At 46.3% G+C, this 12,238-nt stretch overlaps 1 protein-coding gene across 1 annotated transcript; it reads right to left on the bottom strand.

Moving 5' to 3' along the window:
• Positions 1–8,390: 8,390 nt before the first annotated feature.
• On the bottom strand, positions 8,391–10,449 carry LOC149864417 (uncharacterized protein F54H12.2-like). Its single transcript, XM_090049783.1, has 2 exons — positions 10,251–10,449; positions 8,391–8,926 (listed from the first exon to the last, which is right to left on the bottom strand). Exons 1-2 carry the CDS (start codon positions 10,447–10,449, stop codon positions 8,391–8,393), a joined length of 735 nt encoding a protein of 244 aa, XP_089905909.1.
• Between the last annotated feature and the right edge of the window lie 1,789 nt (positions 10,450–12,238).

The raw sequence follows: 12,238 nt of genomic DNA on the forward strand, positions 1-12,238 counted from the left end.
TCATGGCCAGTAATCTTTACAGCGGTGTGGGTTGTTAGAAGTACCTGGAAAGGGCCACTCCACCTCTCAGTCAAAGGCTCCTTTTTCCACCGCTGCACCAAGACCCAGTCTCCCGGGGAGAAGTCATGTACCGGTACATCTAAAGGCAGACGCTGAAAGGAGGCTGCATACCTGTGAAGAGAAAACAAGACAGACTGCAAGGCAATAACATATGTATGAAGTTCACTATTACCTAATTCAAAAGTTACATTCTCTCGCATCCCAGGAGGTAAGACTCGAGGCGGCTTGCCAAACATAATTTCATATGGGGTCAATTTGAGGCCCCGTCGGGGAGTGTTTCGAATGCAAGTAAGAGCTAGCGGCAATGCTTGAGGCCACTTAAGGCGTGTTTCAATACAGATTTTGGTGAGCAAAGTCTTTAAAGTTCTATTCATGCGTTCCACTTGTCCTGAACTCTGTGGTCTCCATGGTGTGTGTAGTTTCCAAGTAACCTTGAGAGCTTGTGCGACTTCTTGAACCACTTTTCCCACAAAGTGTTGTCCTTGATCCGACTCGATGGACTCAGGCAGGGAATACCGGGGAATGATCTCCTGTAACAAATACTTCACTACTGTAGCTGCAGTGGCAGTCCTGGTGGGCCAAGCCTCGACCCAACCAGAGAGCTGGTCTACCATGACAAGTAAAAACCCGTGATGTCCGGACCGTGGGAGCTCGGCAAAATCAATCTGCCATGCCTGTCCAGGGTACGCTGCCCAGGGTCTACCTCCCATTGGCACAGGGGGTTTCCTTCGAGGGTTTACTTTCTGGCATGTAATGCACCTGGTAGCAATGCGCTGAGCTTCTACATATAGCCCTGGGGCTACTGCTTGGCGGATCACTAGATCACCCATGGCCAAACCTCCCATATGGGTTCTTGCATGGAGCTGTTGCAGCACCTCCCGAAGCAATGGCCTGGGTATCATGACTTTCCCTCCTGGTACTATCCACCACCCCTGGGAGTTCTTTTCTGCACAAGCTTTCTGTGCAAATTTATCTTCTTCAGGGGAATACTGTGGGACTAAATCCTGAACGTATGGCCATATGGCATGGGACATGGCCTGCTTGGATACCTCTTCCGCTTCTCCCCCAATAAATGCAGCTTCCTTTGCTGCTGCATCAGCCTTTGCATTTCCAAGCTTATGCTTTTTCTCAGCAGCCTTCCCATGGGCCCGCACATGAATGACTGCTACCTCTTTAGGCTGGTGGAGTGCCTCTAGTAGTTTGATAATCTGGGGGCCATTAGCAATCTTATTCCAAGAGGCAGTAATGAAACCCCTTTCTTTCCACAATAGTCCGTGCGCATGGACTGTAGAAAAAGCATAGCGAGAGTCAGTGTATAAATTAACTCGCTGATCTGTCCCCAGCTGTAATGCTCGGGTGAGCGCAGTGAGTTCTGCGGCCTGTGCCGACCATGAGCTCGGCAATGACTCCCTCCATACTACCTTATCCAAGGTTACCACTGCACATCCTGTTCGTCTTTTTCCATCGATGACAGAGCTGGAGCCATCCACAAAGTATTCAACATCTGGGTCCTCAATTGGGTCCTCAACAAGATCAGGTCGCACCTGCGTGGTCTGATTCAGGACCTCAAGGCAGTCACGCGTTGGTTGCCCTGGCTCTGGCAGCAAGGTTGCAGGGTTTAAGGCTGTACTATGTTTGAAAGTAAGTCCTGGATTAGAGAGCAAAAATATCTCATACCGTGATTGTCTGGAGGGGTTAAGAAATTTCCCTCCCTCAGTCCCTAGGATCTGGGGAACTCCATGAGGAGTGAGTATTTCCATATCCGCACCCATGACTATCTTCTGGGCTTCTTCAACAACCACTGCTGTGGCTGCCACAGCCCGAAGACAGGCTGGCCACCCGAGCGCAACTGGATCTAGAACCTTTGAATAATATCCCACGGGTCTCCAGGTCAGGCCCGATGGCTGTGTCAGCACCCCTGATGCAACCCCTCGATTCTCATGAACATACAGTCGATATGGCTTTTTACTGTTTGGGATGGCTAAGGCTGGGGGCTGGGTTAATGCTGCCTTCAGCAGATCAGAAGCATGCTGCATTTCTTTATTCCATTTCCATTTAGTGAGACTCTCCTTAGTCAGGGATTCATACAGTGGTCTAGCCTTCCCACCGTAATCTGGTATCCATAGTCGACAGAACCCAGTTAGCCCTAGGAATGCTCGCAGCTCCTTGGGTGACTTAGGTGGGGTTAGACCTTGAATCACCTGTATGCGATCTGCACTCAGGGCTCTGACTCCTTTTGAGAGCTTATATCCCAAAAATGTGACTTCAGGCTGACATATTTGGGCTTTTTCTCTAGAGACTTTATATCCTTTTTTTCCCAGAGTGTTTAGGAGTGACCTGGTGGCTTCCTCGCAGAGCTGCAAGTTTGGGCTTGCAACTAGCAGGTCATCCACATACTGGAGGAGAGTCACTGCGGGGTGTGATCCCTTCCATTCCCCCAAGTCCTTCTGAAGGGCAAGTCCGAAAATATGGGGGGCTGCTATAAATCCTTGTGGAAGAACTGTCCACATGAGTTGGGCTTTATGGAAAGTATCTGGATCCTCCCATTCAAAAGCAAACAATTTTTGACTCTCTCGGTGAAGAGGAATAGAGAAGAAAGCATCTTTCAAATCTAGCACTGAAAATATTTCAGCTTCCCCCGGTACTTGTGTCAAAATCGTGTGAGGGTTCGGGACTACAGGATGGTCTGAAAGGACCTTCTTATTTACTGCCCGTAAGTCTTGGACCAGTCTGTATGAGACCCCATCTGCCTTTGGCACTCCAAGAATGGGGGTGTTATAGGGTGAAGACCCTTCCACTAGCCATCCGTACCTCTTGTATTTCTCTATTAACGGCTTGAGTCCAGCTCTGGCCGCTCGGCTGAGTGGGTACTGCTTTACCCGAACGGGCCCCTCCCCATCCTTGAGTACGATCCTTACCGGGGAGACGAACTTAGCTCGCGCAGGGGTTCCATCAGCCCATACTGAGGGGTCTACTCCAGTCATGTGATCTTCTGGACTTACTGCAGGGCGTCGGTCCTCCAGGAGAGCCATCTGATAGTTCGAGCTCTGCTTGACAGGTAGCTGGACCACCATCTGATCGTCTCTGAAAAAGATCTCAGCTTGCAATTTTGTGAGTAAGTCCCGCCCAAGGAGTGCAACCGGGCAACTTGGAGAATACACAAAGGAGTGCTCGAGCAAATGGTCTCCCACCTTGGTGAGGAGTGGTTTACAAACAGGGAGTCGAGTTTGCATTCCCTCAATCCCTTCTACAAGTACATGCTGTTCACTAGTTCCTGCACAGGGGGGTTTTTCTGGAATCATTGAAAATGTAGCCCCAGTATCCACCAAGGCTTCAAAGTTTTTGCCACCAACCCTAATGGTTACCATGGGATCTTCTCGGGCTCCAACCCGAAGGGTAGTGGTCTTAGATCCCTGTCCCCTTCATTCTGAATCCTCACCCTTGTCTTCTGCCCGCATGAGGTGACCTCTCGGTTCCCCCTCTCTCTTCTCCTTCAACTTCGGGCATTCCCTCTTCCAGTGTCCTTTCTCCTTGCAATAAGCACAAACATCTGCTCCCACTCTTTCTCCCTTCCTCTTCTGTATCCCAGCCTTTCCAGGGTTCCCTCCAGTTATAGCAGCTGCTAGTGCTGCCATCTGTCGCTGAGCCTTTTTATCCTCCTTGCGCTCCTGCACTTGCTCACGATTCCCATACACCTTATATGCAATTTCCACCAGCTCTGAAATCGGTTTCCCAGCACCTCCCTCAGTTTTCTGTAACTTCTTACGGATATCAGCAGCAGATTGACCAATAAACATAAGATTTACCATGCACTGGTTATCTGGGGCTTCTGGATCCAGATCCGAAAACCTGCGAAACGCCTCATACAGCCTCCCAAGGAAAGCTGAGGGATCCTCCTCTCTTCCCTGTCTCACCTCATACAATTTAGACAGATTGGTAACCCGAGGCACTGCCTTTCCCATTGCTTCCACTATAATTCCCAAATACCGTGCACTCAGCTCTCTGCCCTCTGCAGTATGATTGTCCCATCTCGGCTCTTCTACAGGGTAGGTATCACACAGAGTATGACCAGCAGCACCCTCTGACTCAACTGTGGCTGCTGCAATACGCTCTGCTGTACCTAACACTAATCTCCTCTCCTCCGGGGTTAGGAGGGTCTGGAGCATCATCTGGACATCAGCCCAAGTGGGTCGATGAGTCTGCCCAATAGATCGAAACAAATCCCTCATCTTTTCAGGGTCTTCACGAAAAGAGGGGCTCTGATTCTTCCAGTTAAATAAATCTGAAGTGCTAAATGGGGTGTAGACAAAAGTTGCAGTGCCTCCTTCCCCAATAACCTCTCGCATCGGACAGTTCAACACCGGCTGTGACTCTACAGGCTTGCGCAAATAATAACCCTTATTTCCTGATTCAGATGAGGCACTTGGCTGAGGCTCACGCTCTAACTCATTAGGTATGCCTTGGTACGTCGGTGGTGGTCTCTCTAAGGGAGGGGGCGGTGGTGCAGAAGGACTGGATGCCGAGGAGGCGTCTGACTCATCTTCGCTACCCGACAGGGCAACCGGAGCACGGGTCCGGTACTTAGCCAATTCAGAATCCCCCCCCTCATTAGACTCAGGAAGTACAGGCGGCCCCCCCCGAGCCTTTTTCTTAACAAGCATCACATGAGACTTTGCTAAGTAATTCTTAATCCAAGGTGGCTGATTTTGAACCACCCACAACCAACAATCAATATAAGGAAACTGATTCCAATACCCATTTTGCATAACAATTTCATGGATAGCTATCACTTCTTTTAGCACAAAGGATCCTTTCAGGGTCCAGTGGACCCCAAATGTTGGCCACTCGAGTTGACAAAACTTAGTTAAATCACCTTTTTTCATTTTTATTCCATAATCGGCCGGCCTTGCAAATTTATTAAAATGACGTAATAAGACTTTTAGAGGGGTATCAATATTGTTTTCTACACGAGAGCCACTCGTACCCATTTGCCCACAAAAATGCGCTCAAGGCACACCAAATACCAAAAAGATCTCAACAACAGATGATTTACAATGAGAGCTAAGCCTAGAATTTCTCAGCAAACTTACACATCCTTTGTTTTAGATCCGTACACCAGATTGGGCAAAGGGAATTCGTATACTCACTCAGATACCCCAGAGATCTCGATCCAAATTCCAAAGTGTGTCTGCCTCTCCAGAAACTCAGAATTTACATAGGATACTTCCTTTAACTTCCCGGATATTTGGACTTAAACCTCAAATACCAGGGCGAGTCCAAAGTCGGCTCGGTGTGCACAAACCCCTGGTACCGGAGGTGCTCCGTCACTGAATTCCGGGGTAGTCCTCGAGAAGCCCCACGTTGGGCGCCAATTATTGAATTAAAAATCGTGGTTCGTTTCTCAGGAGGCGGAAAAAAACCTTCAGCTACAGACACACTTTATTAGCAACACAAAAGGTATATATTTGCAAATAGGGTCAGAGAGAGAGACAAAAGATCAATCACTCTGCCCCCGGGCACAATCATTAGCAGGCTTTTATCCCCTCTCTCCTGACCACGTGTGCAGAAGGAGGAACTTTTACAACTCATTTCCGGTTCATACAAACATATATGTAAACATGTCGCTTCATATGTCCCATGTGCATTATAATTAACTACTTAAGTATGCGGGGCGGGTAGGCTTAATATGCATTAGGTTATCACGTGTGCGTAGATGGAATCCAAGGTTACTCAAGGTTCAACCTGAAGGCAAAAATGGCATTTGCTCTTATCTTAGCCTAAGAATGTGGGAGTCATGAAAGAAAGTGTGATTTAGTGTAACAAAGAGATAGTAAATTTGCAGAACAGAGAGAGAGTGATACCTTAGTACAAAGGGCCTTTGGTGTTTTTCCCTTCAATTTCCAACCCCCCCCTTCCCTCTCCCATTAAGGAGACAAGGAGGGCTAGCAGCTGTGTTTTTTTTCTAAATCTGCTATTGATAATGCATTTTTAATAATATTTCTAACAATAGAAACCAAAACCTTGAGAAAAATGCAGAAACTTGTTTATGACAAAAGGGTCCTCACAGAAAACTTTAACAGCCTCCCCTACCAGACAGTCTCAACGATGACTGTTTGTTTCCTCCTAATAAAATAAATCTGGTTGTAGTAGATGATTTGATGGACTCTGCCTGTGACAGCGGCGAAATCGAGAAAGCCTTTACCATAGTACATGCACCACCGGAATCTGAGCATTATGTATATAGTTCAAAATGTTTTCTGTCAAGGGAAAAGGAGCCGCACCATTGCCCTTAACACAAAATACATGGTTTTGTTTAAAAACCCCAGGGATAAGCTACAGATAGTGTCCCTGGCGCGGCAGATGTACCCAGGTAAGGCCCAGTTCTTTCTAGAAGCTTTCGAGGATGCCACTAAAGCACCTTACGGGTATCTGGTGGTTGATTTAAACGCTTCTACCCCGGATGCTTTTAGATTAAGAACCGGGTTTTTTCCTCCCGACCAGCCGGCTGCTTCCACTTTAAAAAAAAAACAGCGGGTGGGAATAAAAAGAGGTGATGTAGCAGCGGCCTCTTCTTAGCTCTCGAGACGGTGGAAGGGGAACATGTCTAACCGTGTAAAAAGAAATTTGGCTCTCTTAAAATTGCTTCTTCGGTCCTCCCTACAGCAGAGAAAAGCTATACTCTGCTCGGCCTCTGATGATTTAGTAGCGGCCATTTCAGAAATTGCTCTGAACACCTTAAAAGGAAACATCCCTTTGACACCGCATCAAACTCACGTGATGAAAAAGAGACGCAGGATCATAAAAAACCTAAGTAACAAAAGATTGCCTCTTAAAAAAAAGAAAGAGGTGGTGAAACAGTCTGGGGGATTTATCGGACCTCTGCTAAGTTTTGCTCTTCCTCTGATTACGGGGCTTTTGGCTAGCCGGTGATGGAGCATGCAGAAAAAATGTACCTGGTGCCCAAACACGAGCTGGAACAATTAAGATCTCCGCCGCCTCAGGAAAATATCAGAACAGAAGCAACCTGCTTATTGGGTGTTAAAATGAGGGATATTCTCCAAAGACCGGGTTTAGCAGAATATGATAAGTCTAAACTGTACGCAGCCGTGCTTCAGAAATACCTGACCTACGTAAAGCAGGGTGATCTGGACAGAGGGAAATTAACTCTATTTCTTCCAGAACAGACCCCCCCAGAAGCTGGATACCCCCTAGAAACCCCCACAAAAACTGACACAGTCGTTCAGGAAGTACTGGATAACGTGCATGCCCAATACAGGAAAAATGCTAAAGTACTGCTCACTAAGCTGAGCCAGCACAAGGATATTTCTTCTTGGGATGATCAAGGGGGTTTTGTCTACAAAGGGGTGCTCGTCAAGGGATCTAACATGCTCGACTTGGTCTGGAGAACCCTTCAGACTCACGCCGGGACTACTAAACGCCCGCCTAAAGGCTGGGACATCTTTATGAAAGCCATGGCCGAACTGAATGTACCATCTTCTGTTATGGGTAACGTCGTGAATTGTGATCATTTGGAACGCTTGAAAGGATCTGACTCAGACCAAGAAACACCAACAACACTACCTAAAAAGCCAAAAACTGTCTCTAAAAGCCATTGGCTCTCCACGTAAAGTTTTATGCTTTGAAATAAACTATTCTCTACTGCTATAAAGTTTTTGTCTACAGAGGATTTTTTGAATGAAAACATGTACACACACACAGACATTTAAATAACAACAGCTTTATTTACACAACATCAGCTGAGTGTTCCATTTAGACAAAGCATTCGTGAAAGTCATAGCAAGAAATACATGTCTGGGCATGTCGAAACATGTTTTGAGCAGGCCCGGCCACACGGAAATTTTTATATTTACTTTTTACAAAATGCATCACCACCCTATCATTTTGTGCTAAATCATCAGAATAATACAAATTTAAAATCTGTTCAAACGATAGCCCCTTGCTACGTTGGTGCAGGAAAAGCACACAATGGTATCTGCAGGCAACAGACTCGGGGTCTTGTATCTGTTTAGTCTGGAAAACAGTGTTGGTAGCATTCTTGTTTAAAAACAATATAATGTTTTGAGGAAAGAGAGCGCTGTCTGGGGGGTGACCGTATGAGTCAAAAAATTCTCCGCGGTTCCGATCCTCCAGGTAAACAGCCAACCAGTGTTCTCCGGGTTGATTATGCGGGTGCGTGTTGACCACCAAGCTCAGGGGCCTTTTAGACAGTCGAGTCTTAGGATGCCAGTCGCAGGGGAAAACGTCTAAGAAAGTTTCTTTGGCATAAGGGTCTGAGGACAAAACCCTGACAAGCTGTTCGGTGTCCATCTTCACATATAGTCAAACAGAACGTTTCTCCTCTGATTTATTTCTATGACGTTGTTGAAGACCCCATACACGATCATGTTAACTGTGGTGGGCAAAGCCGCAGCAAAGCGTATTTCTGCTCTCAAGTTCCCGATTTTAATCAGCGAATAATTATCAGCACACTCCTGGTCAGGGGACAAGTCAAAGGCAAATAAGGTGTACCCCAGAGCAAACTCCTCACGGTTGATTATCAGGGCCCGGTCTTTCATATGTTTACCAGCTGTCTGTACCAGCTGCATGTATTCTCTCACGCAGTTACCGTTCTCAAAATCTAGTTGTAGGGGCTTTGTCGGGGTTTGTCCTCCATCGATGTAGAGGGCCACAAAATTAATACTGTAACGTTTAAAGTTAAAAGGGTTCTTAGCATAATTCCCACTAAAGGCATCATTATCCACGAACCCTATGACGATGAGTTTGGGCAACTGCCCCAAAAACAAATTCTCCTGATTGCTGACGCGGCTGCCAGCAGGAATGCTAAACACTTTCATACCCACGCAGTCTACGGGGTATTTAGCATTGGCTGTAAGCAAGGCCCCCGCATGGCCCAATTGGATGCCCGGTGCTACCTTCACTTTTTTTACAAAAAGTGAGGCAGATGTGATTTTTAGTTTACAGGGGCCGGCTGCAGCAGTACCCATCAAGCAGAAAGCATCTTTGCTGCATGTCAGCTTAATTTTCACATCCACACCATTCAGCAACAGTTTTTCTTGAAAAAACAAATCGCTATGGAGATGACCAAGCAGCTCTATCTTTTTGCTCTGGTCTGTTAGGTTTGCCCGTCTCCGAAACCCCTGATTATCGCCATCCCACGCAACCGTTTCATGATGGCCAGGTGTATCTTTGTAAAACAGCCCAGTAGAAAATTGTGTGGCAAGGGTGTCATAGCTGTAGTTGAGAACCGATTCGATGAAAGCTCAGTAGGGGTAACAGTTGTTGCTCTGACTTATCAAGCAGTCTCCCAGAGTGACATCCAGCTGACAGGGGCTAGCGGGTAATTCACCAAACCCACTGCTGCCCCGGCATCAAGATCAGTTCCATCACCTTTTACAATCTTGCAGCAAAGGTACAGTAGCGTATTGTTCAAATCCATATAATCTTCGCCATTCCCCACTATGAAAAGGTCAAGGGGGCTGGACTCAGTAATAGCTGAGAGCGGGGGGATCTCAACATACAGGCTTTTCTCAATGCAGGTCTGCGTAGGGGCTATTTGAAACGCATCCAGTTCAGATTTGGCACATTCTTCAGACCCGCAGTGAACAAAGGCCATGGTGGTTAAAATATATTTCTGTTTCCTCCAGGAGCGTGCCCCTTCTTTCTCCCAGGCTGCTTCTTGGTTTTTCGTGTCTGGCTGCCCCATCAACTTACCCTCTTCTTTTTAAGTGGGGTTGAGGAGGTCCTGCACATCTGGAGTCTGTTGCGTCTTTCTTTCTTTTAAGGCTCTTTCTTTGACTATACATGAGACCAGACCCCTCCTGCTTTGCCAGTTTGACCACCTTACCTAGGACAGCTCGGGAGACATGACCAATCACATCTTTGGCTATGTTTTGCGCCGCATTTTTAGCGTGGGGCTTAATAATCTCCAGGCCCCTTCTCAAAAGCGGAACAGCTTTTCTAAAGAGGCTGCGAAATATGCCGCCCATTCCAGCCCCATACATCACGGGCACCCCCTGATATCCGGGAAGACCATACCCAGCCTGGGCTTTATAATAATTTCTGTACAAATTAGGATCCCCATAGTTTTTTACCATCACCATTGTGCCTTTACTTATTTTAAAATCTCAAAGTCTCCCGGGGGCGTAGGTGAAGCTTAACGATCACCTTACCAAAGCAAAATGAGACGTGTTTGTTCTGATCCATCTTTATTTCAATACTGATTGTGTCGATGTGGTGCTGGTTGATGGGGACATAATGCGGGTTGTCATACGTGATGGTGACAAACTCGTTGTTGCTCCCACTGATAGGGACGCAACGTAGCAAAGGTACCGAAAACTCCCCAACAAGCTGATGTTGCACAATGTCCATGTAGACATACAGCGAATTGAACCCGCCAATAATATCAGCAGGGAAGGGTGGTTTTTTAGAAGAGACTCTGGGTAGCATCCCCAAAATATAGGCTAGCTCACCATGCGTATAAAAACCATAAGTGTTATCTTTGGATTTAAGTCTCACTTTCCCGAATGCTTGGTCATAGTGCATAAGTAGTTTGGGCGGAGCAGGATGGTTGGTAATTGTATTGTTTAAAAGATCCAGTAATTCTGTGATGGTTGTATAATACCCCCGAGGCATGCTGTACCCCCATTTTTTAGTCCCAGAAATGATTTTGAAAGGCGTGCCTTCATTGATGTTGTTCCAGCTGTGCGGATATTGTATTTCTGCTAACCCTATCTCCCAGTTTCCCAGCAGATCCAGAGATTTAACCAGCTGTATGGTAAAGCTCGAGCTGGTGTTCTGCGGAAAAATGCTGGTGCATGCGTTACTGGGCAAAGTAATGTAAAAGTCATCATCACACATTTCGGTCTTCTGTCTGAGGTACCCCTATATGTTACAAACTTGGTTGGCTTCCACCCAGCTGTTAAATTTGGACGGCCACCCCAACCATTTCACCAACAACCGCCTCTTTCTTCCCTTTCCTTTCGCTGCTAGAACTTTTTCAACCCTGTAAACTCTGTCCTGTTTGGGGTTCACTTTTTGTAGTTCTTCAGGGTAGAAAGAACCCTCGATAGGTTCGTCTTCATAGTCTTTTAGGCAGTATACAGGCATCTGCACACGTCTAAGGACTTCATCCACTATGAAAATCTCATTGGTGAATGTTTGTTCATAATCTTTTTCAAACCTCCCTTTGGTCCTAGACACTCTCACGTGGTCTCCTTTTCTAAACACGAGGGCTGCTGGTTTTATTTTGAAATAGTCCCCGTACACGGTTTTCCACACCCTTTGAGAGTTTGAGAAGTTCACGTCAACAGGTCTGGTGTGGATAGTTCTGTGAAAACTGTGGTTGTAGCTCTTTATAAACTCTGGTAACACATCAATGTAGTGAAAGGTTTTGCAGACTGTAAAATACTTCCACATCTTTGATTTTAATGTTCTGTTAAACCTCTCTACTACTGCCGCTTTCACTTCACTGTTCGTCACGAAATGGTGAATATTATACTGCTTTAACAGCTTGCTTAAAGTCCTATTTAAAAATTCTTTTCCCCAATCAGTCTGTAATTTTTGAGGTATACGGCTCTCGGTAAAAATGGTTTTAAAGCTCCGAGCTATTTCACCACCTGACTTGGCTTTTAGACCCAAGGCCCAGGCATACTTTGATAATATGTCTATCACTGTTAAGATGAACTTAACCCCATCGTTGTGTTTGGAAAACTGCTGCATATCCACCAAATCTGCCTGCCATTGCGCATCAATATCTGAAACAACTGTCTTGTTTCTTTTAAAGCGTCTTCTTGCCGGTTTGTGTAGGGTGTAAGAATCCTGATCTGAAAGCCAAGCAGCCACCCCACTTCTGCTTAGGACCTTATTATGTCTTTTGGTGGTTTCAAAAAGCGTGTTCACCCCGCCAAAACTGCCAGCTTCACCAGGAGAGTAATAAACTTCCTTTAATATAGCCTCCAGTGCAGACATATCTGGTAACCACTTCCCCCAGCACCCAACCCCCACGCTAACACCCTTGTGTTGCATTCAAACGCTCGAGGACAAATTTAAACCATGGCGTGTCTCCTCCTCAAAACTATTTCTATGGTAACGCTTTCTATAAAGCCATCTCAGGGTTGTAGTGAGTGGGCCTACAGGCATTGCGAAAGAATCCATATTC

The sequence above is a fragment of the Crocodylus siamensis genome, chromosome 5, assembly GCF_052110815.1.
Source record: "Crocodylus siamensis isolate JL-2025a chromosome 5, ASM5211081v1, whole genome shotgun sequence".
NCBI classification, from domain to species: Eukaryota; Metazoa; Chordata; order Crocodylia; family Crocodylidae; genus Crocodylus; species Crocodylus siamensis.

Bases quoted from the DNA above. Each gene is read 5' to 3' on its own strand.
- LOC149864417 (XM_090049783.1), bottom strand. From the start codon at position 10,449: ATGGACATTGTGCAACATCAGCTTGTTGGGGAGTTTTCGGTACCTTTG. The intron at 8,927-10,250 runs GTAAGGTGATCG...AATACCCCGTAG, and splicing joins ACACGTCTCATTTTGCTTTG to ACTGCGTGGGTATGAAAGTG.